Raw genomic sequence first — 24,742 nt, 5'->3', positions numbered from 1 at the left:
AAATATGGTTTCAAATTTGGTTTGAAAACAGTTAAACACTTAAATAACGATTAAAATCCACATGTAGAACATTTTATGTTGGTGAGTTTCTTTCCTGTTCTTGTTTCCTCTAAATCCTTTAAACTAACGTGTCGTTCAGACTTTTAATGATGATGTTCAGAAAAACTTTGATTGTAAATTTTTCCACATCTGCTTCTTTTATTTTCAGAGTAGTTTGACATATTTCAGTGTAAACTGTACGATGATTCTCTCTGTGCTGATTTGCATGAGATGCTTCTTAAAGGGAAGTGAAACAATGTGTGAGTGAGTGACTGGTGGAGCAGAAAAAACATCTGACTGAAACTCCTTAAAGGACAAAATGAACTGTCTCCCAGTGAAGGTGTCCAAGTGAGTTTCCTGTCCTCTAACCTGAGAGTTGTCTCCAAGGTGATGCCAGTCCCACCCTGACGGTGCTGCCCCCCTCCGTGGAGGAGCTGCAGAAGAATGAGAAGGCCACCCTCATGTGCCTGGCCAACAAGGGCTTCCCCTCAGACTGGAGTCTGGCCTGGAAGGTGGACGGCAGCAGCAGCAGCAGCAGCATCAGCTGGGAGGAGAGCAGGAGCCTCGCTGTGCTGGAGAAGGACGGCCGCTACAGCTGGAGCAGCACCCTGAGGCTCCCTGCAGACCAGTGGGGGAAGGTGGGCTCTGTGACCTGTGAGGCCACCCGGGGCTCCCAGACTCCCATCTCAGAGACACTGAGGAGAGACCAGTGCTCCCAGTCCTGACCTGCCTCACTGAGACTCTCATACTGGTTTCACTCTGATACTGCTCTCAATCTGGAACTCTGTCTTTCCTTCTTTGATGTGACTAAATAAAGATTCAAATAGTTTCATTTTCCTCTTCATCATGACAGTTGTTCATGTTTTCAGTGAAATAAAGATCTTTGTCTTCAAATCAAAAATGTTTCCAAGTAAAGATTTCTTTCATCAGATGTTTTATTCCACTTAAACTCTCCAAATATTAAAGTAATGGTCGAGCGTATTTTTTATCGATTATCTTAAAAATCTAAGAGCTCATGTAACTCTGCAATAACACCGAGAATGATGTGGGCAGAATTGAAAAGTTCACAATGATTATTAAATGAATCTAAAATCTTACAAAAGATGTAAAACATGAGAAAAGTAAAATAGCCTCTCATCACAGCACATACAGTGGTGCTAGAAAGTTTGAAGGAATTTTCGATATTTCTGCATGAACATGAAATCCTCAGATTTGAACACAAGTCCTATAAAAGAGAACCTACTGGGTCCAATTCTGTTTTATATGTTTATAAATGCAACCTCTTGGATCTCTGTTTAAAACAACCAAGATTGCGTCACACTTCTATGCTGACGATACTCAGGTATACCTGCCTCTGAAACCTGACACCGCCTCTATGAATTCTTAAACAACCTGATTGGCTGTGTGAAAGTGTGAAAGAAGGACAGAGTGGGACTCTAAGATGTGAAACTTCCTGTAAACTGCCGGGAATGTTTGGTTTAGAAATGCGAAAAGAAGACTGGCCACAACACCGAGCCAGCGCAGAGGATGCTGGGAATTATGTGTGTGCTTTTGAAGGCCCGGGGTCGGTGCAGAGTGATCCTCTGTTTGTGGATGTTCAGTGTGAGCAGAACAATCTTTACTGTAACGAGGACCAGCGCTCTGTTAAAGTAGGTTTTCATTTCCTGGTTGAGTTTGGATCTGGATTAATCAGAGAGGAGGAAAAAGAAAGGAAACGTGCTGATTGGTTGATAGTAGAATATCATCAGCATACAGTGATTTTACAGAACCATATCAGTGTGTGTGTGTGTGTGTGTGTGTGTGTGTGTGTGTGTGTGTGTGTGTGTGTGTGTGTGTGTGTACTCAGTGAACTGTATCAGTTCAGTTTCAGTTCAGTCTGACTGAGGGAGGTTTTTGTACGACGCTTTTTCACTGTGTGAACACATACTGACTGTTGATGACATGAAAACTCTGACAGTAGTAAACTGCTGCATCTTCAGCCTGGACTCCTCTGATGGTCAGAGTGAAGTCAGAATTTGATCCACTGCCTGTAAAACGATCTGAAATCCCTGATGCTCTGCTGCTAGTATAATAAATGAGAAGTTTAGGAACTCCTCCATCTTTCTGTTGGTACCAGGATAAATAATCCCCATTATAAATGTTCTGACTGGTTGTACATGTGATGGTGGCGGAGCCTCCCAGAGCAGAGCTCACTGCTCCAGACTGAGTCACTGTGACCTGGCCTCTGGACTCTGAGGATACAGAGACAACAACATAAAGCAGCGTCACGGTTTTGTGGGCTTCATTTCAGAGGGACGGATGTTCATAGAGGAGAGGAGTTGGATTCTCTGGACTTTACCTGTGAAGCAGCAGCAGAGGAGAGTCCAGATGAGGACGCAGGTCAAAGTCATGTTTCTGATGAGGAGGATTTCTGTGGCTTCTGTTGTCATGAAGGACAGCTGTCAGTCATCCAGTGTTCAAACTCTCAGGACTATAAAGTGTCCCAGAGCACTGGAGCATGGTGCTGCTGATGCAAAGTGGCTCTCTATGGAAATGATCCGACCGACTCCAACAGGGACTTTTATCAGTCTTGTGATGTTTATAAATTTATCAATCAGTTGTTACTCGATGGAAAATTGCCAAGAATTTATGATCTCATCATCTACGGTTCATAATATTATTAAAATATTCAATGAATCCAGACAAATATCTGGACAGAAGGGATAATGCTGAAAACTAATATTGGATGGTGGAGATCTTCGGGCGCTCAGGCAGCAATGTATTTAAACCAGACACAATTCTGCAGTGGAAATCACTGCATGGGCTCAGGAACATTTCTGAAAACTATTGTTTCTGAACACAGTTCATCGCTGCATCCACAAATTCAGGTTAAAACTCTTCCAAAGAAGAAACAAGATAAAAACATGATCCAGACTCGCCGCCGCCTTCTCTGTGGTGAAGTGGAAAACTGTCCTGTGGTTAGACAAATGAAAATGAGTGATTATTTTTGGAAATCATGGGCACTGTGTCCTCCAGGCTAGAAAGGAGAGGGACCACCCAACTGGTTAACAGTAGGAAATTCAAAAGTTACAACTGTGATGGTACAGGGACGCACTAGTCTGGGAAGACACCATGAATGCTGAAGGATAAATACTAGATTTGGAGCAACATATGCTGACATCCAAACAACGTCATGTTTTCAGGAGAATTCTTGCTTATTTCAACAAGACAATGGTAAACCAAATTCTGCACATACTACAACTACATGGCTCTCTAGTAGAAGACTCCGGGTGATAAACCGGCCTTCCTGCAGCCCAGACCTGTAACCCACTGAAAAACAATTGGTGCATAATAAAAGAAAAATATGACAAAGGAGATCCCAAAGTGTTGATCAGCTCAAATTCTATATCAGATCAAAGTGGATAACATTTCACTTTCAAAACTCCAGCAACTGATCTCCTCACTTCCCAAATGTTCACAGGGTTGTTAAAAGAAGAGCTGATGCAACACAGTCGACAATATGACCCTGTCAAATTCAAAATGAGAACATATTTTTCACTTTGAATGTTGATATGTTGCCTTTGGTCTATTTTCAATTAAAAGTGTGTTTATGGAATTTGGAAATCATCCTGTTCTTTATTTATTTACATTTCCCAAAACGACCAAACTTTTTTTGAAATGGGGTTAAAAACAAAATGATAAATTCTCATATTTTGTTACACTGTGTTGTTTTCAGTTTTCCTATCAGCTGACAAATTTGTAAAAGTAGTAAGTTGTTTTGGTGAGTTTGTTTGTTTCAGAGTCAGAGAGCCGTGTCTCTCTACAGTCAGAGGTTTTTGTACGGCGGTTCAATGAGTTTGTATCACTGTGGTTGCCTTTTGGTGGAGGAACCAGACTAGATGTTGGAAGTAAGTACAACTTAAAGCTGTTTTATTTTGGGAACGAGTGTGTCACTGAATTAATTTTTTATTTAATTGCTTAGAATGTCTGAAGAAAAATCTATTTATTTTTTTACATGTATAATTTTGCTGACAACGTCTGATTTTGAAATGGAAGTTTAAAAACTAATTTGAAAGAATATAGAAAATTAAAACTGTTCGGATGATGAATATTTATTTCTGGTTTTCATGTTAAAGCTGCATGTGGAGGCTTGTAGGTTTAGTTCAGTGTTTCAGAGTCAGAGAGCCGTGTCTCTCTACAGTCAGAGGTTTTTGTACGGCGGTTCAATGAGTTTGTATCACTGTGGTGGACTTTTGGTGGAGGAACCAGACTGGATGTTGGAAGTAAGTTTATTCTCTTTTCAACACTAAAAAGTAAATAGTAAACTAATTTGATTATTGTTTGTTTAGTGTTAGATGGAAAATGAAACTTTTTGGTTGCAGCAATGTTTGAATTTATATTTGTATTTGTCTTCTTATATCATGGAGCCGATTACTCAGTTAAACTTTTGACATTTTCACTGTCAGACTGAAGATTAAAGAACTTGATGTGTTGAAAAGATAAAACTTTATTCCTCCTCTGATTAGTTTGTGATTTTCCAGCACAATAACAGTTGTTAGGTTGAATACAAATTCTATCAGGAAAACTGGACAGATTGAAGATAAAAATGCGTATTCGTAAATGAGCAAAATCATCTATGTTATTATCGTGTCAAATATATTTTCAAATTTAGTTTGAAATTACGTAAACAGTTAAATAATAATTAAAATCCACATGTAGAACATTTTATGTTGGTGAGTTTCTTTCCTGTTGTTGTTTCCTCTAAATCCTTTAAACTAACGTGTTGTTCAGACTTTTAATGATGATGTTCAGAAAAACTTTGATTGTAAATTTTTCCACATCTGCTTCTTTTATTTTCAGAGTAGTTTGACATATTTCAGTGTAAACTGTACGATGATTCTCTCTGTGCTGATTTGCATGAGATGCTTCTTAAAGGGAAGTGAAACAATGTGTGAGTGAGTGACTGGTGGAGCAGAAAAAACATCTGACTGAAACTCCTTAAAGGACAAAATGAACTGTCTCCCAGTGAAGGTGTCCAAGTACGTTTCCTGTCCTCTAACCTGAGTGGTGTCTCCTAGGTGATACTCGTCCCACCCTGACGGTGCTGCCCCCCTCCGTGGAGGAGCTGCAGAAGAATGAGAAGGCCACCCTCATGTGCCTGGCCAACAAGGGCTTCCCCTCAGACTGGAGTCTGGCCTGGAAGGTGGACGGCAGCAGCAGCAGCAGCAGCAGCAGCATCAGCTGGGAGGAGAGCAGGAGCCTCGCTGTGCTGGAGAAGGACGGCCGCTACAGCTGGAGCAGCACCCTGAGGCTCCCTGCAGACCAGTGGGGGAAGGTGGGCTCTGTGACCTGTGAGGCCACCCGGGGCTCCCAGACTCCCATCTCAGAGACACTGAGGAGAGACCAGTGCTCCCAGTCCTGACCTGCCTCACTGAGACTCTCATACTGGTTTCACTCTGATACTGCTCTCAATCTGGAACTCTGTCTTTCCTTCTTTGATGTGACTAAATAAAGATTCAAATAGTTTCATTTTCCTCTTCATCATGACAGTTGTTCATGTTTTCAGTGAAATAAAGATCTTTGTCTTCAAATCAAAAATGTTTCCAAGTAAGGATTTCTTTCATCAGATGTTTTATTCCACTTAAACTCTCCAAATATTAAAGTAATGGTCAAGCATATTTTTTAGTGATTATATTAAAAATCTAAGAGCTCATTTAACTCTGTAATAACACCAAGAATTATGTGGGCAGAATTGAAAAGTTCACAATGATTGTTAAATGAATCTAAAATCTCACAAAAGATGTAAAACATGATAAAAGTAAAATAGCCTCTCATCACAGCACATACAGTGGTGCTAGAAAGTTTGAAGGAATTTTCGATATTTCTGCATGAACATGAAATCCTCAGATTTGAACACAAGTCCTATAAAAGAGAACCTACTGGGTCCAATTCTATTTTATATGTTTATAAATGCAACCTCTTGGATCTCTGTTTAAAACAACCAAGATTGCGTCACACTTCTATGCTGACGATACTCAGGTATACCTGCCTCTGAAACCTGACACCGCCTCTATGAATTCTTAAACAACCTGATTGGCTGTGTGAAAGTGTGAAAGAAGGACAGAGTGGGACTCTAAGATGTGAAACTTCCTGTAAACTGCCGGGAATGTTTGGTTTAGAAATGCAAAAAGAAGACTGGCCACAACACCGAGCCAGCGCAGAGGATGCTGGGAATTATGTGTGTGCTTTTGAAGGCCCGGGGTCGGTGCAGAGTGATCCTCTGTTTGTGGATGTTCAGTGTGAGCAGAACAATCTTTACTGTAACGAGGACCAGCGCTCTGTTAAAGTAGGTTTTCATTTCCTGGTTGAGTTTGGATCTGGATTAATCAGAGAGGAGGAAAAAGAAAGGAAACGTGCTGATTGGTTGATAGTAGAATATCATCAGCATACAGTGATTTTACAGAACCATGTCAGTGTGTGTGTGTGTGTGTGTGTGTGTGTGTGTGTGTGTGTGTGTGTGTGTGTGTGTGTGTGTACTCAGTGAACTGTATCAGTTCAGTTTCTGTTCAGTCTGACTGAGGGAGGTTTTTGTACGACGCTTTTTCACTGTGTGAACACATACTGACTGTTGATGACATGAAAACTCTGACAGTAGTAAACTGCTGCATCTTCAGCCTGGACTCCTCTGATGGTCAGAGTGAAGTCAGAGTTTGATCCACTGCCTGTAAAATGATCTGAAATCCCTGATTGTCTGGTGCTAGCAGAGTAAATGAGAAGTTTAGGAACTCCTCCATCTTTCTGTTGGTACCAGGATAAAAAATCCCCATTATAAACCTTCTGACTGGTTGTACATGTGATGGTGGCGGAGCCTCCCAGAGCAGAGCTCACTGCTCCAGACTGAGTCACTGTGACCTGGCCTCTGGACTCTGAGGATACAGAGACAACAACATAAAGCAGCGTCACGGTTTTGTGGGCTTCATTTCAGAGGGACGGATGTTCATAGAGGAGAGGAGTTGGATTCTCTGGACTTTACCTGTGAAGCAGCAGCAGAGGAGAGTCCAGATGAGGACGCAGGTCAAAGTCATGTTTCTGATGAGGAGGATTTCTGTGGCTTCTGTTGTCATGAAGGACAGCTGTCAGTCATCCAGTGTTCAAACTCTCAGGACTATAAAGTGTCCCAGAGCACTGGAGCATGGTGCTGCTGATGCAAAGTGGCTCTCTATGGAAATGATCCGACCGACTCTAATATGGACTTGTTGTTAGTTTTCTTTTTACGTGAAGAAAAACCTTTCGGCTTCAAGGTCACCATAAAATCATTTTGATCATCTGTTAAAGTTGACCACATTGAACACATGAATTTGTGGACAGCCACTGCTGATGTGTTTTATTATCTTAGCAAACAATCCTCATGACTGTGTTGAAAGCAGAAAAACACCTGAAGCTGCAGACGCAGATTCACATGAGAGAAAACAGACTTCTTCTTGTCTTCATGTTCCTTTCAGACTGTTAGCAGCTCATATTTACAGAGCAGAGTGCAGTGAGCTGGTTTGAGGTCGGTACATCAGAGACCTTCTCTGCATTTCTAAGCATCTTTCCTGTCTCTGCTGTTCACCACCTGACCACCAGATGTCGTCAGACTTTCCCTCCAGTCTCCAACACCTCCAATCACCTGTTCCTCTTTCTCCAATGAACAATCACTGCTCCAACCGATCACTTCCTCCTGTTCCCTTCCAGCTTATCGAACCGTCCTGACTTTTGTCATTCAGCTTTGTAACTTTAGTAAGTTACAGTCCATAAAGTTTATATTGGAAAATATATTTTTAAATGTATTATGTAGCTTTGAACTGGGTCATCTGTATTAATCACAGTAATTTGATTTTTATCAAAGACCATTCTTTAACAATAAACTAGTTCATTCATGGTTTCAGCAGATTTTATCAACAGCGTAATTTAAATAATTATCAGATATAACTATTAACATTCAAAAAACTGTTGAAATATGTAAAAAAAAAATCACAGGGCACCACCCCGGTAACAGGGAACAAAAAGAAGCTAACATCAGCCTCCTATTCAGAAAAATCTAGGTTGAAGCCTCACTCGGGGCACCATTAAATATGATGTAAAAGCTGAGGTAGATTCTGTGTTTAGCATAATATCAATAATTACAAGGGACAATTGTTCATCATCAAAGTTTAATATTAACTGATCTCCCTGAGAACAGTCACGTCCTCAACATTTCTACAGATCTTTCCGGTCCCTGCTGTTCACCCTCTGACCACCAGATGGCCTCAGTCCTTCCCTCCAGTCTCCAACACCCTCCTGCTCACCTGCTCCTCATCCTCCAATCAACCCCCTCAGTTCCTTAAACCGATCACTTCCACCTGCTCCCTCCAGCTCGTCAAGCTGTGCTGACTTTAAAGTTCTTCATCCAGCCTGCTGCTTCACCTCCATCTGAACCTTTTCCTTGTAAACCTCCTTCACTTACCGTCCTCCTGACTGTTATCATTTGTGTCCTGCATCCTGAGCTCAGGACTAGAATCATGAATTTAATTTATTTTCATCATTTTTGATGAGTTCAACATTTTTAATTGACCTGAAAAAATGGATTTAAAATGATTGAAATACGTAAAATCAGCATTAAAGGTGATGTTTGTACGTACTTTTGAAGAACATTTCAGACATATGTTGGTCCACCGATGTGAATGGGCGGCTGTTCATCCGCTTACTGTACAGAAGTACGGAAGTCTGGACTTGTGGACAGTTTTGTTCAGTCTTTCAATTTTGGTAATATGATATTTTAATGGTTGAATTTCTTAGAATATCTTTACATGTCTGGATCATTGTAATGTGCAGATTTCAGAAAGTCAGTCAGTGACGGGTCATGAGGGGATGCTGAAGGCAGAGGAGTTCAGATAATTGAAAGTTTTGGACATGTGAGCAGATACAGAAAACATGGAAGTCATCATCAGTTAGAGTTCAAAAAGTTCATGTTGGAAAGTTAAAAATGAAGTTTTGAACTGAACTATTTGTTTTAGTTAAAGCAATTTGATTTATTTCAAGATCATTCTTTGGCACTGAACTTTTTTGATATTTTTCAGTCAAAGAAAAAGGACATGGACTTGTTAAATACATGTTATGAAGTGTGTGAGTGTGAGTGTGTGTGTGTGTGTGTGTGTGTGTGTGTGTGTGTACTCAGTGAACTGTATCAGTTCAGTTTCTGTTCAGTCTGACTGAGGGAGGTTTTTGTACGACGCTTTTTCACTGTGTGAACACAAGCTGACTGTTGATGACATGAAAACTCTGACAGTAGTAAACTGCTGCATCTTCAGCCTGGACTCCTCTGATGGTCAGAGTGAAGTCAGAGTTTGATCCACTGCCTGTAAAACGATCTGAAATCCCTGATTGTCTGGTGCTAGCATAATAAATGAGAAGTTTAGGAACTCCTCCATCTTTCTGTTGGTACCAGGCTAAACAGTGGTTGTTGCTGTAAACATAAACGTTCTGACTGGTTGTACATGTGATGGTGGCGGAGCCTCCCAGAGCAGAGCTCACTGCTCCAGACTGAGTCACTGTGACCTGGCCTCTGGACTCTGAGGATACAGAGACAACAACATAAAGCAGCGTCACGGTTTTGTGGGCTTCATTTCAGAGGGACGGATGTTCATAGAGGAGAGGAGTTGGATTCTCTGGACTTTACCTGTGAAGCAGCAGCAGAGGAGAGTCCAGATGAGGACGCAGGTCAAAGTCATGTTTCTGATGAGGAGGATTTCTGTGGCTTCTGTTGTCATGAAGGACAGCTGTCAGTCATCCAGTGTTCAAACTCTCAGGACTATAAAGTGTCCCAGAGCACTGGAGCATGGTGCTGCTGATGCAAAGTGGCTCTCTATGGAAATGATCCGACCGACTCCAACAGGGACTTTTATCAGTCTCGTGATGTTTATAAATTTATCAATCAGTTGTTCCTCGATGGAAAATTGCCAAGAACTTATGATCTCATCATCTACAGTTCATAATATTTTTAAAAGATTCCATGAATCCAGACAAATATCTGGACACAAGGAACAACGCTGAAAACTAATATTGGATGGTGGTGATCTTTGGGCGCTCAGGCAGCACTGCATTTAAACCAGACACAATTCTGTAGTGGAAATCACTGCATGGGCTCAGGAACACTTCTGAAAACTGTTGTTTCTGAACACAGTTCATCGCTGCATCATCAAATTCAGGTTAAAACTCTCCAAAGAGGAAACAAGATAAAAACATGATCCAGACTCGCCGCCGCCTTCTCTGAGGTGAAGAGGAAAACTGTCCTGTGGTCAGACAAATCAAAATTAGTAATTCTTTTTGGATATCATGGGCACTGTGTCCTCCAGTCTGGAAAGGAGAGGGACCACCCAGCTGGTTATCAGGACAAAATTCAAAAGTTACAATTGTGTTGGTACAGGGACGCACTAGTCTGGGAAGTCACCGTGAATGCTGAAGGATAAAGACTAGATTTGGAGCACCATATGCTGACATCCAAACAACGTCATGTTTTCAGGAGAATTCTTGCTTATTTCAACAAGACAATGGTAAACCAAATTCTGCACATATTACAACTACATGGCTCTCTAGTAGAAGACTCCGGGTGATAAACCGGCCTTCCTGCAGCCCAGACCTGTAACCCACTGAAAAACAATTGGTGCATAGTGAAAGAAAAATATGACAAAGGAGATCCCAAAGTGTTGATCAGCTCAAATTCTATATCAGATCAAAGTGGATAACATTTCACTTTCAAAACTCCAGCAACTGATCTCCTCCGTTCCCAAATGTTCACAGTGTTGTTAAAGGAATACGTGATGCGACACAGTCGACAACATGACCCTGTCAAATTCAAAATGAGAATATATTTCTCATTTTGAATGTTGATATGTTACCTTTGGTCTATTTTCAATTAAAAGTGTGTTTATGGAATTTGCAAATCATCCTGTTTTTTATTTATTTACATTTCCCAAAACGACCAAACTTTTTTTGAAATGGGGTTAAAAACAAAATGATAAATTCTCATATTTTGTTACACAGTTATTTTCGTTTTTCCTATCAGCTGACAAATTTATAAAAGTAGTAAGTTGTTTTGGTGAGTTTGTTTGTTTCAGAGTCAGAGAGCCGTGTCTCTCTACAGTCAGAGGTTTTTGTACGGCGGTTCAATGAGTTTGTATCACTGTGGAACACGTTCGGTGGAGGAACCAGACTGGATATTGGAAGTAAGTAAAACTTAAAGCTGTTTTATTTTGGGAACGAGTGTGTCACTGAATTAATTTTTTTATTTAATTGCTCAGAATGTCTGAAGAAAAATCTATTTATTTTTTTACATGTATAATTTTGCTGACAACGTCTGATTTTGAAATGGAAGTTTAAAAACTAATTTGAAAGAATACAGAAAATTAAAACTGATCAGATGATGAATATTTATTTCTGGTTTTCATGTTAAAGCTGCATGTGGAGGCTTGTAGGTTTAGTTCAGTGTTTCAGAGTCAGAGAGCCGTGTCTCTCTACAGTCAGAGGTTTTTGTACGGCGGTTCAATGAGTTTGTATCACTGTGGTGGACTTTTGGTGGAGGAACCAGACTGGATGTTGGAAGTAAGTTTATTCTCTTTTCAACACTAAAAAAGGAAATAGTAAACTAATTTGAGTATTGTTTGTTTAGTGTCAGATGGAAAATGAAACTTTTTGGTTGCAGCAATGTTTGAATTTATATTTGTATTTGTCTTCTTATATCATGGAGCCGATGACTCAGTTAAACTTTTGACATTTTCACTGTCAGACTGAAGTTCAAAGAACTTGATGTGTAGAAAAGATAAAACTTTATTCCTCTTCTGATTAGTTTGTGATGTTCCAGCGCAATAACTGTTGTTAGGTTGAATATAAATTCTATCAGTAAAACTTTGAATTTATATTTGTATTTGTCTTCTTATATCATGGAGCCGATAACTCAGTTAAACTTTTGACATTTTCACTGTCAGACTGAAGTTCAAAGAACTTGATGTGTAGAAAAGATAAAACTTTATTCCTCCTCTGATTAGTTTGTGATGTTCCAGCGCAATAACTGTTATTAGGTTGAATACAAATTCTATCAGTAAAACTGGACAGATTGAAGATAAAGATGCGAATTTGTAAATCAGCAAAATCATCTATATTATTATCGTGTAAAATATGGTTTCAAATTAAGTTTGAAGCTACGTAAACAGTTAAATCATCATTAAAATCAACAAGTAGAACATTTTATGTTGGTGAGTTTCTTTCCTGTTGTTGTTTCCTCTAAATCCTTTAAACTAACATGTCGTTCAGACTTTTAATGATGATGGTCAGAAAAACTTTGATTGTAAATTTTTCCACATCTGCTTCTTTTATTTTCAGAGTAGTTTGACATATTTCAGTGTAAACTGTACGATGATTCTCTCTGTGCTGATTTGCATGAGATGCTTCTTAAAGGGAAGTGAAACAATGTGTGAGTGAGTGACTGGTGGAGTAGAAAAAACATCTCACTGAAACTCCTTAAAGGACAAAATGAACTGTCTCCCAGTGAATGTGTCCAAGTGCATTTCCTGTCCTCTAACCTGAGAGGTGTCTCCTAGGTGATGCCAGTCCCACCCTGACGGTGCTGCCCCCCTCCGTGGAGGAGCTGCAGAAGAATGAGAAGGCCACCCTCATGTGCCTGGCCAACAAGGGCTTCCCCTCAGACTGGAGTCTGGCCTGGAAGGTGGACGGCAGCAGCAGCAGCAGCAGCAGCAGCATCAGCTGGGAGGAGAGCAGGAGCCTCGCTGTGCTGGAGAAGGACGGCCGCTACAGCTGGAGCAGCACCCTGAGGCTCCCTGCAGACCAGTGGGGGAAGGTGGGCTCTGTGTCCTGTGAGGCCACCCGGGGCTCCCAGACTCCCATCTCAGAGACACTGAGGAGAGACCAGTGCTCCCAGTCCTGACCTGCCTCACTGAGACTCTCATACTGGTTTCACTCTGATACTGCTCTCAATCTGGAACTCTGTCTTTCCTTCTTTGATGTGACTAAATAAAGATTCAAATAGTTTCATTTTCCTCTTCATCATGACAGTTGTTCATGTTTTCAGTGAAATAAAGATCTTTGTCTTCAAATCAAAAATGTTTCCAAGTAAAGATTTCTTTCATCAGATGTTTTATTCCACTTAAACTCTCCAAATATTAAAGTAATGGTCGAGCATATTTTTTATTGATCATATTAAAAATCTAAGAGCTCATTTAACTCTGCAATAACACCAAGAATTATGTGGGCAGAATTGAAAAGTTGACGATGATTGTTAAATGAATCTAAAATCTCACAAAAGATGTAAAACGTGAGAAAAGTAAAATAGCGTCTCATCACAGCACATACAGTGGTGCTAGAAAGTTTGAAGGAATTTTCTATGTTTCTGCATGAACATGAAATCCTCAGATTTGAACACAAGTCCTATAAAAGAGAACCTATTGGGTCCAATTCTGTTTTATATGTTTATAAATGCAACCTCTTGGATCTCTGTTTAAAACAACCAAGATTGCGTCACACTTCTATGCTGACGATACTCAGGTATACCTGCCTCTGAAACCTGACACCGCCTCTATGAATTCTTAAACAACCTGATTGGCTGTGTGAAAGTGTGAAAGAAGGACAGAGTGGGACTCTAAGATGTGAAACTTCCTGTAAACTGCCGGGAATGTTTGGTTTAGAAATGCAAAAAGAAGACTGGCCACAACACCGAGCCAGCGCAGAGGATGCTGGGAATTATGTGTGTGCTTTTGAAGGCCCGGGGTCGGTGCAGAGTGATCCTCTGTTTGTGGATGTTCAGTGTGAGCAGAACAATCTTTACTGTAACGAGGACCAGCGCTCTGTTAAAGTAGGTTTTCATTTCCTGGTTGAGTTTGGATCTGGATTAATCAGAGAGGAGGAAAAAGAAAGGAAACGTACTGATTGGTTGATAGCAGAATATCATCAGCATACAGTGATTTTACAGAACCATGTCAGTGTGTGTGTGTGTGTGTGTGTGTGTGTGTGTGTGTGTGTGTGTGTGTGTACTCAGTGAACTGTATCAGTTCAGTTTCTGTTCAGTCTGACTGAGGGAGGTTTTTGTACGACGCTTTTTCACTGTGTGAACAACCACTGACTGTTGATATGATGAGCACTCTGACAGTAGTAAACTGCTGCATCTTCAGCCTGGACTCCTCTGATGGTCAGAGTGAAGTCAGAGTTTGATCCACTGTCCGTAAAACGATCTGAAATCCCTGATGCTCTGCTGTTTGTATAATAAAAGAGAATTTTAGGAACTCCTCCATCTTTCTGTTGGTACCAGGCTAAATAATTCCCATTATAAACCTTCTGACTGGTTGTACATGTGATGGTGGCAGAGCCTCCCAGAGCAGAGCTCACTGCTCCAGACTGAGTCACTGTGACCTGGCCTCTGGACTCTGAGGATACAGAGACAACAACATAAAGCAGCGTCACGGTTTTGTGGGCTTCATTTCAGAGGGACGGATGTTCATAGAGGACAGGAGTTGGATTCTCTGGACTTTACCTGTGAAGCAGCAGCAGAGGAGAGTCCAGATGAGGACGCAGGTCAAAGTCATGTTTCTGATGAGGAGGATTTCTGTGGCTTCTGTTGTCATGAAGGACAGCTGTCAGTCATCCAGTGTTCAAACTCTCAGGACTATAAAGTGTCCCAGAGCACTGGAGCATGGTGCTGCTGATGCAAAGTGGCTCTCTATGGAAATGATCCGACCTACTCCAACAGGGACTTTTATCAGTCTTGTGATGTTTATAAATTTATCAATCAGTTGTTACTCGATGGAAAATTGCCAAGAATTTATGATCTCATCATCTACAGTTCATAATAGTATTAAAAGATTCAATGAATCCAGACAAATATCTGGACAGAAGGGATAATGCTGAAAACTAATATTGGATGGTGGTGATCTTTGGGCGCTCAGGCAGCACTGCATTTAAACCAGACACAATTCTGTAGTGGAAATCACTGCATGGGCTCAGGAACACTTCTGAAAACTATTGTTTCTGAACACAGTTCATCGCTGCATCCACAAATTCAGTTTAAAACTCTGCAAAGAAGAAACAAGATAAAAACATGATCCAGTCTCGCCGCCGCCTTCTCTGAGGTGAAGTGGAAAACTGTCCTGTGGTTAGACAAATCAAAATTAGTGATTATTTTTGGAAATCATGGGCACTGTGTCCTCCAGGCTAGAAAGGAGTGGGACCACCCAACTGGTTAACAGGACACAATTCAAAAGCCACAACTGTGATGGTGCAGGGATGCACTAGTCTGGGAAGGCACCATGAATGCTGAAGGATAAATACTAGATTTGGAGCAACATATGCTGACATCCAAACAACGTCATGTTTTCAGGAGAATTCTTGCTTATTTCAACAAGACAATGGTAAACCAAATTCTGCACATATTACAACTACATGGCTCTCTAGTAGAAGACTCCGGGTGATAAACCGGCCTTCCTGCAGCCCAGACCTGTAACCCACTGAAAAACAATTGGTGCATAGTGAAAGAAAAATATGACAAAGGAGATCCCAAAGTGTTGATCAGCTCAAATTCTATATCAGATCAAAGTGGATAACATTTCACTTTCAAAACTCCAGCAACTGATCTCCTCAGTTCCCAAATGTTCACAGTGTTGTTAAAAGAAGAGGTGATGCAACACAATCGACAATATGACCCTGTCAAATTCAAAATGAGAATATATTTCTCATTTTGAATGTTGATATGTTACCTTTGGTCTATTTTCAATTAAAAGTGTGTTTATGGAATTTGCAAATCATCCTGTTCTTTATTTATTTACATTTCCCGAAAAGACCAAACTTTTTTTGAAATGGGGTTAAAAACAAAATGATAAATTCTAATATTTTGTTACACTGTTATTTTCGTTTTTCCTATCAGCTGACAAATTTATAAAAGTAGTAAGTTGTTTTGGTGAGTTTGTTTGTTTCAGAGTCAGAGAGCCGTGTCTCTCTGCAGTCAGAGGTTTTTGTACGGCGGTTCAATGAGTTTGTATCACTGTGGTGGACTTTTGGTGGAGGAACCTGACTGGATGTTGGAAGTAAGTACAACTTAAAGCTGTTTTATTTTGGGAACGAATGTGTCACTGAATTATTTTTTTTGTTTAATTGCTCAGAACGTCAGATGACAAATCTTTAAATTTAATTAATTTTTTTACATGTATGATTTTCTGACGTCTGATTTTGAAATGGAAGTTTAAAAACTAATTTGAAAGAATATAAAAAATTAGAATATTTCAGATGATGAATATTTATTTCTGGTTTTCATGTTAAAGCTGCATGTGGAGGCTTGTAGGTTTAGTTCAGTGTTTCAGAGTCAGAGAGCCGTGTCTCTCTACAGTCAGAGGTTTTTGTACGGCGGTTCAATGAGTTTGTATCACTGTGGTGGACTTTTGGTGGAGGAACCAGACTGGATGTTGGAAGTAAGTTTATTCTCTTTTCAACACTAAAAAGGAAATAGTAAACTAATTTTAGTATTGTTTGTTTAGTGTTAGATAGAAAATGAAACTTTTTTGTTGCAGCAATGTTTGAATTTATATTTGTATTTGTCTTCTTATATCATGGAGCCGATAACTCAGTTCAACTTTTGACATTTTCACTGTCAGACTGAAGTTTAAAGAACTTGATGTGTAGAAAAGATCAAACTTTATTCCTCCTCTGATTAGTTTGTGATTTTCAAGCACAGTAACTGTTGTTAGGTTGAATACAAGTTCTATCAGTAAAACTGGACAGATTGAAGATAAAGATGCGTATTTGTAAGTTAGCAAAATCATCTATATTATTATCGTGTCAAATATGGTTTCAAATTTAGTTTGAACTAATTTAAACAGTTAAATAACGATCAAAATCCACATATAGAACATTTTATGTTGGTGAGTTTCTTTCCTGTTCTTGTTTCCTCTAAATCCTTTAAACTAACGTGTCTTTCAGACTTTTAATGATGATGTTCAGAAAAACTTTGATTGTAAATTTTTCCACATCTGCTTCTTTTATTTTCAGAGTAGTTTGACATATTTCAGTGTAAACTGTATGATGATTCTCTCTGTGCTGATTTGCATGAGATGCTTCTTAAAGGGAAGTGAAACAATGTGTGAGTGAGTGACTGGTGGAGCAGAAAAAACATCTGACTGAAACTCCTGAAAGGACAAAATGAACTGTCTCCCAGTGAAGGTGTCCAAGTACGTTTCCTGTCCTCTAACCTGAGTGGTGTCTCCTAGGTGATACTCGTCCCACCCTGACGGTGCTGCCCCCCTCCGTGGAGGAGCTGCAGAAGAATGAGAAGGCCACCCTCATGTGCCTGGCCAACAAGGGCTTCCCCTCAGACTGGAGTCTGGCCTGGAAGGTGGACGGCAGCAGCAGCAGCAGCAGCATCAGCTGGGAGGAGAGCAGGAGCCTCGCTGTGCTGGAGAAGGACGGCCGCTACAGCTGGAGCAGCACCCTGAGGCTCCCTGCAGACCAGTGGGGGAAGGTGGGCTCTGTGACCTGTGAGGCCACCCGGGGCTCCCAGACTCCCATCTCAGAGACACTGAGGAGAGACCAGTGCTCCCAGTCCTGACCTGCCTCACTGAGACTCTCATACTGGTTTCACTCTGATACTGCTCTCAATCTGGAACTCTGTCTTTCCTTCTTTGATGTGACTAAATAAAGATTCAAATAGTTTCATTTTCCTCTTCATCATGACAGTTGTTCATGTTTTCAGTGAAATAAAGATATTTGTCTTCAAATCAAAAATGTTTCCAAGTAAAGATTTCTTTCATCAGATGTTTTATTCCACTTAAACTCTCCAAATATTAAAGTAATGGTCGAGCATATTTTTTATTGATCATATTTAAAATCTAAGAGCTCATTTAACTCTGTAATAACTCCAAGAATTATGTGGGCAGAATTGAAAAGTTCACAATGATTGTTAAATGTATCTAAAATGTCACAAAAGATGTAAAACATGAGAAAAGTAAAATAGCCTCTCATCACAGCACATACAGTGGTGCTAGAAAGTTTGAAGGAATTTTCTATATTTCTGCATGAACATGAAATCCTCAGATTTGAACACAAGTCCTATAAAAGAAAACCTACTGGGTCCAATTCTGTTTTATATGTTTATAAATGCAACCTCTTGGATCTCTGTTTAAAACAACCAAGATTGCGTCACACTTCTATGCTGACGATACTCAGGTATACCTGCCTCTGAAACCTGACACCGCCTCTATGAATTCTTAAACAACCTGATTGGCTGTGTGAAAGTGTGAAAGAAGGACAGAGTGGGACTCTAAGATGTGAAACTTCCTGTAAACTGCCGGGAATGTTTGGTTTAGAAATGCAAAAAGAAGACTGGCCACAACACCGAGCCAGCGCAGAGGATGCTGGGAATTATGTGTGTGCTTTTGAAGGCCCGGGGTCGGTGCAGAGTGATCCTCTGTTTGTGGATGTTCAGTGTGAGCAGAACAATCTTTACTGTAACGAGGACCAGCGCTCTGTTAAAGTAGGTTTTCATTTCCTGGTTGAGTTTGGATCTGGATGAATCAGAGAGGAGGAAAAAGAAAGGAAACGTGCTGATTGGTTGATAGTAGAATATCATCAGCATACAGTGATTTTACAGAACCATGTCAGTGTGTGTGTGTGTGTGTGTGTGTGTGTGTGTGTGTGTGTGTGTGTGTGTGTGTGTGTGTGTACTCAGTGAACTGTATCAGTTCAGTTTCTGTTCAGTCTGACTGAGGGAGGTTTTTGTACGACGCTTTTTCACTGTGTGAACAACCGCTGACTGTTGATGTAATGATAACTCTGACAGTAGTAAACTGCTGCATCTTCAGCCTGGACTCCTCTGATGGTCAGAGTGAAGTCAGAGTTTGATCCACTGCCTGTAAAACGATCTGAAATCCCTGATTGTCTGGTGCTAGTATAATAAATGAGAAGTTTAGGAACTCCTCCATCTTTCTGTTGGTACCAGGATAAAAGATGGTAGTTGTTCCAAACATAAACGTCCTGACTGGTTGTACATGTGATGGTGGCGGAGCCTCCCAGAGCAGAGCTCACTGCTCCAGACTGAGTCACTGTGACCTGGCCTCTGGACTCTGAGGATACAGAGACAACAACATAAAGCAGCGTCACGGTTTTGTGGGCTTCATTTCAGAGGGACGGATGTTCATAGAGGAGAGGAGTTGGATTCTCTGGACTTTACCTGTGAAGCAGCAGCAGAGGAGAGTCCAGATGAGGACGCAGGTCAAAGTCATGTTTCTGATGAGGAGGATTTCTGTGGCTTCTGTTGTCATGAAGGACAGCTGTCAGTCATCCAGTGTTCAAACTCTCAGGACTATAAAGTGTCCCAGAGCACTGGAGCATGGTGCTGCTGATGCAAAGTGGCTCTCTATGGAAATGATCCGACCGACTCCAACAGGGACTTTTATCAGTCTTGTGATGTTTATCAATTTATCAATCAGTTGTTACTCGATGGAAAATTACCAAGAATTTATGATCTCATCATCTACGGTTCATAATATTAATAAAAGATTCAATTAATCCAGACAAAAATCTGAACACAAGGGACAATGCTGAAAACTAATATTGGATGGTGGTGATCTTCGGGCGCTCAGGCAGCACTGCATTTAAACCAGACACAATTCTGTAGTGGAAATCACTGCATGGGCTCAGGAACACTTCTGAAAACCATTGTTTCTGAACACAGTTCATCTCTGCATCATCAAATTCAGGTTAAAACTCTCCAAAGATGAAACAAGATAAAAAAAACATGATCCAGAAACTTCTCCGCCTTCTCTGAGGTGAAGTGGAAAACTGTCCTGTGGTTAGACAAATCAAAATTAGTAATTATTTTTGGAAATCATGGGCACTGTGTCCTCCAGGCTGGAAAGGAGAGGAACCACACAACTGGTTAACAGGACACAATTCACAAGCCACAACTGTGATGGTGCAGGGACGCATTAGTCTGGGAAGGCACCATGAATGCTGAAGGATAAATACTAGATTTGGAGCAACATATGCTGACATCCAAACAACGTCATGTTTTCAGGAGAATTCTTGCTTGTTTCAACAAGACAATGGTAAACCAAATTCTGCACATATTACAACTACATGGCTCTCTAGTAGAAGTCTCCGGGTGATAAACCGGCCTTCCTGCAGCCCAGACCTGTAACCCACTGAAAAACAATTGGTGCATAATGAAAGAAACATATGACAAAGGAGATCCCAAAGTGTTGATCAGCTCAAATTCTATATCAGATCAAAGTGGATAACATTTCACTTTCAAAACTCCAGCAACTGATCTCCTCAGTTCCCAAATGTTCACAGTGCTGATAAAAGAAAAGCTGGTGCGACACAGTCGACAATATGACCCTGTCAAATTCAAAATGAGAATATATTTCTCATTTTGAATGTTGATATGTTGCCTTTGGTCCATTTTCAATTAAAAGTGTGTTTATGGAATTTGCAAATCATCCTGTTCTTTATTTATTTACATTTCCCAAAGCGTCCCAATGTTTTTAAATGGGGTTAAAAACAAAATGATAAATTCTCATATTTTGCTACACTGTGTTGTTTTCATTTTTCCTATCAGCTGACAAATTTATAAAAGTAGTAAGTTGTTTTGGTGAGTTTGTTTGTTTCAGAGTCAGAGAGCCGTGTCTCTCTACAGTCAGAGGTTTTTGTACGGCGGTTCAATTAGTTTGTATCACTGTGGTGGACTTTTGGTGGAGGAACCAGACTGGATGTTGGAAGTAAGTTTATTCTCTTTTTAACACTAAAAAAGGAAATAGTAAACCAATTTGATTATTGTTTGGGTAGTGTCAGATGGAAAATAAAACTTTTTGGTTGCAGCAATGTTTGAATTTATATTTGTATTTGTCTTCTTATATCATGGAGCCGATAACTCAGTTCAACTTTTGACATTTTCACTGTCAGACTGAAGTTTAAAGAACTTGATGTGTAGAAAAGATAAAACTTTATTCCTCCTCTGGTTAGTTTGTGATTTTCCAGCACAACAACTGTTGTTAGGTTGAATACAAATTCTATCAGTAAAACTGGACAGATTGAAGATAAAGATGCGTATTTGTAAATGAGCAAAATCATCTATGTTATTATCGTGTCAAATATGGTTTCAAATTTAGTTTGAACTAATTTAAACAGTTAAATGCTGATTAAAATCCATAAAGTAGAACATTTTACGTTGGTGAGTTTCTTTCCTGTTGTTGTTTTCTCTAAATCCTTTAAACTAACATGTCGTTCAGACTTTTAATGATGATGTTCAGAAAAACTTTGATTGTAAATTTTTCCACATCTGCTTCTTTTATTTTCAGAGTAGTTTGACATATTTCAGTGTAAACTGTACGATGATTCTCTCTGTGCTGATTTGCATGAGATGCTTCTTAAAGGGAAGTGAAACAATGTGTGAGTGAGTGACTGGTGGAGCAGAAAAAACATCTGACTGAAACTCCTTAAAGGACAAAATGAACTGTCTCCCAGTGAAGGTGTCCAAGTGTGTTTCCTGTCCACTAACCTGATTGCTGTCTCCTAGTTGATGCCCGTCCCACCCTGACGGTGCTGCCCCCCTCCGTGGAGGAGCTGCAGAAGAATGAGAAGGCCACCCTCATGTGCCTGGCCAACAAGGGCTTCCCCTCAGACTGGAGTCTGGCCTGGAAGGTGGACGGCAGCAGCAGCAGCAGCAGCAGCAGCATCAGCTGGGAGGAGAGCAGGAGCCTCGCTGTGCTGGAGAAGGACGGCCGCTACAGCTGGAGCAGCACCCTGAGGCTCCCTGCAGACCAGTGGGGGAAGGTGGGCTCTGTGACCTGTGAGGCCACCCGGGGCTCCCAGACTCCCATCTCAGAGACACTGAGGAGAGACCAGTGCTCCCAGTCCTGACCTGCCTCACTGAGACTCTCATACTGGTTTCACTCTGATACTGCTCTCAATCTGGAACTCTGTCTTTCCTTCTTTGATGTGACTAAATAAAGATTCAAATAGTTTCATTTTCCTCTTCATCATGACAGTTGTTCATGTTTTCAGTGAAATAAAGATATTTGCATTCAAATCAAAAATGTTTCCAAGTAAAGATTTCTTTCATCAGATGTTTTATTCCACTTAAACTCTCCAAATATTAAAGTAATGGTCGAGCATATTTTTTAGTGGTTATATTAAAAATCTAAGAGCTCATTTAACTCTGCAATAACACCAAGAATTATGTGGGCAGAATTGAAAAGTTCACAATGATTGTTAAATGAATCTAAAATCTCACAAAAGATGTAAAACATGAGAAAAGTAAAATAGCCTCTCATCACAGCACATACAGTGGTGCTAGAAAGTTTGAAGGAATTTTCTATATTTCTGCATGAACATGAAATCCTCAGATTTGAACACAAGTCCTATAAAAGAGAACCTACTGGGTCCAATTCTGTTTTATATGTTTATAAATGCAACCTCTTGGATCTCTGTTTAAAACAACCAAGATTGCGTCACACTTCTATGCTGACGATACTCAGGTATACCTGCCTCTGAAACCTGACACCGCCTCTATGAATTCTTAAACAACCTGATTGGCTGTGTGAAAGTGTGAAAGAAGGACAGAGTGGGACTCTAAGATGTGAAACTTCCTGTAAACTGCCGGGAATGTTTGGTTTAGAAATGCAAAAAGAAGACTGGCCACAACACCGAGCCAGCGCAGAGGATGCTGGGAATTATGTGTGTGCTTTTGAAGGCCCGGGGTCGGTGCAGAGTGATCCTCTGTTTGTGGATGTTCAGTGTGAGCAGAACAATCTTTACTGTAACGAGGACCAGCGCTCTGTTAAAGGAGGTTTTCATTTCCTGGTTGAGTTTGGATCTGGATTAATCAGAGAGGAGGAAAAAGAAAGGAAACGTGCTGATTGGTTGATAGTAGAATATCATCAGCATACAGTGATTTTACAGAACCATGTCAGTGTGTGTGTGTGTGTGTGTGTGTGTGTGTGTGTGTGTGTGTGTGTGTGTACTCAATGAACTGTATCAGTTAAGTTTCTGTTCAGTGTGACTGAGGGAGGTTTTTGTACGACGCTTTTTCACTGTGTGAACAACCACTGACTGTTGATGTAATGATAACTCTGACAGTAGTAAACTGCTGCATCTTCAGCCTGGACTCCTCTGATGGTCAGAGTGAAGTCAGAGTTTGATCCACTGCCTGTAAAATGATCTGAAATCCCTGATTGTCGACGTACCGGTGCAATGTAACTTTTTTGTGCGTTTAGGTGTGATACAGGTGTCCACCGGAGTTCGTGAATTTAGGTAAATGTGGCCGCCGGGGCATCTCTTTAGGTGGCGCTCTCGAGCCGTTTGGCCACGCCCACTCGCGACTCCACTAGAATACGAAATGTTTCTCCGGGAGACATATGTGTTTCTACTTTCATGAGTTTTTGAATATGATAAAGCCTTCAAAAAGGAAAATCACTTTAAGTAAGAAAAAGAACGTCTAAAGACGAACGATGACGAACGACGAACATTTTTACAAAAAACAATAGTGCTTTTGCACCGATGCTCGGTGCTCGGGCCCTAAAAATACGTTGCTTTGTTTCAGAAGCAGCGTCTCAGTCTGCAGTCACCACTCTGGTGTTGCGCAATGTTCCGCCCACAACTTTTTTCGGTGCGAAAGCCCTATTGTATTTCGTAAAAATGTTCTTGGACGTTCAACGTTCAACGTTTAACGTTCTTATTCTTATGTAATGTGATTTGCCTTTTTGGAGGATTTGTCATTTTCAAAAACTCATGAAAGTGAATACGCATATGTCTCCCATCGAAAAGTTTGGTATTCTAGAGGAGTCGTGAATGGGCGCAGCCAAACGGCTCGAGAGCGCCCCCTAAAGAGATGCCCCGGCGGCCACATTTACCTAAATTCACGAAACCCGGTGGACATGTGTATCACACATAGACGCACAAAACAGTTACATTGCACCATTACGTCAACTCGACAGGAAGTCCACCATTTTGAATTTAGTCGCCATTTTCTGACACGTTGTACTTTGTCGAACGAGTCCTAGGGATTTTGTCAGACCGACTTGACTTTAGGGTCAATGGATAGATAACATGTTTGGGATTAAAAGTTATCAAAATAATTTGTTTTCGTCGATGTGTGTGCCAGTGGCATCGTGGACAAAAAGTGACCCAAAAGTCAGGCTATAGCATGTTGTTAAAAAAATAACTGGCATTTTCAAAGTCAGAAATTACTAATGTCCTTTTTTGTTAGTCATGACAAAAGGCGGAAATGGAATCCCAAACCTTTTGGCTGAGAGGCAGCAATGCTGACCACTGCGACACCAATCTTCCCAGGAGTGAGGCATCATTGTGACAAATCTTTGGCTCACTGCAACCTATAACTCCACCATCCACAAATATTCATTCAAATGCGACCAAAATTGCCGCAGACATTCTTTGGATAGTAGATATACATGTTTTCAAGGGGGTCTGGTGTAATATTAAATATCCTCCTGTAATGTGTTGTGAATGCAAAACATTTTCAATTTCCCCAAACGTTTCAACTTAACTAAAAGTTGAATCACCATCAACAGGTGGAATCTGAACCATCAATATCAACCTTGGTGAAGTAGAATCTTTTACCTGTTGAGTTAACCAGACTGTCGGCTGAGTCTCTGGAAGCTCTGAGTGAACTCCGTGGTACACTTTCTCTGGCTACGAC

General features: G+C 40.6%; 4 gene segments (V, D, J or C); all 4 read left to right on the top strand.

Annotated features, from left to right (window-relative positions):
* The first annotated feature begins 410 nt into the window (after window positions 1–410).
* Window positions 411–929, top strand: LOC138209919 (Ig kappa-b4 chain C region-like). The segment is given in 1 exon segment: window positions 411–929. A coding segment is annotated over 1 exon segment (264 nt).
* A 2,105-nt stretch (window positions 930–3,034) lies between these two features.
* Window positions 3,035–5,605, top strand: LOC138209826 (immunoglobulin kappa constant-like). The segment is given in 2 exon segments: window positions 3,035–3,089; window positions 5,097–5,605. Coding segments are annotated over 2 exon segments (399 nt in total).
* An 11,220-nt stretch (window positions 5,606–16,825) lies between these two features.
* On the top strand, window positions 16,826–17,811 carry LOC138209825 (Ig kappa-b4 chain C region-like). The segment is given in 2 exon segments: window positions 16,826–16,835; window positions 17,298–17,811. Coding segments are annotated over 2 exon segments (348 nt in total).
* Window positions 17,812–21,470: 3,659 nt separating this feature from the next.
* LOC138209824 (immunoglobulin kappa constant-like) lies at window positions 21,471–22,100 on the top strand. The segment is given in 2 exon segments: window positions 21,471–21,474; window positions 21,602–22,100. Coding segments are annotated over 2 exon segments (348 nt in total).
* Window positions 22,101–24,742: the final 2,642 nt, after the last annotated feature.

This window comes from Embiotoca jacksoni, unplaced genomic scaffold (genome assembly GCF_022577435.1).
Source record: "Embiotoca jacksoni isolate LCO1_2020_lvr unplaced genomic scaffold, fEmbJac1.0.p SCAF_41, whole genome shotgun sequence".
NCBI lineage: Eukaryota > Metazoa > Chordata > Actinopteri > Embiotocidae > Embiotoca > Embiotoca jacksoni.
Note: the sequence above shows the minus strand (reverse complement) of the source record. Positions and strands in the feature narration are given on the sequence as shown.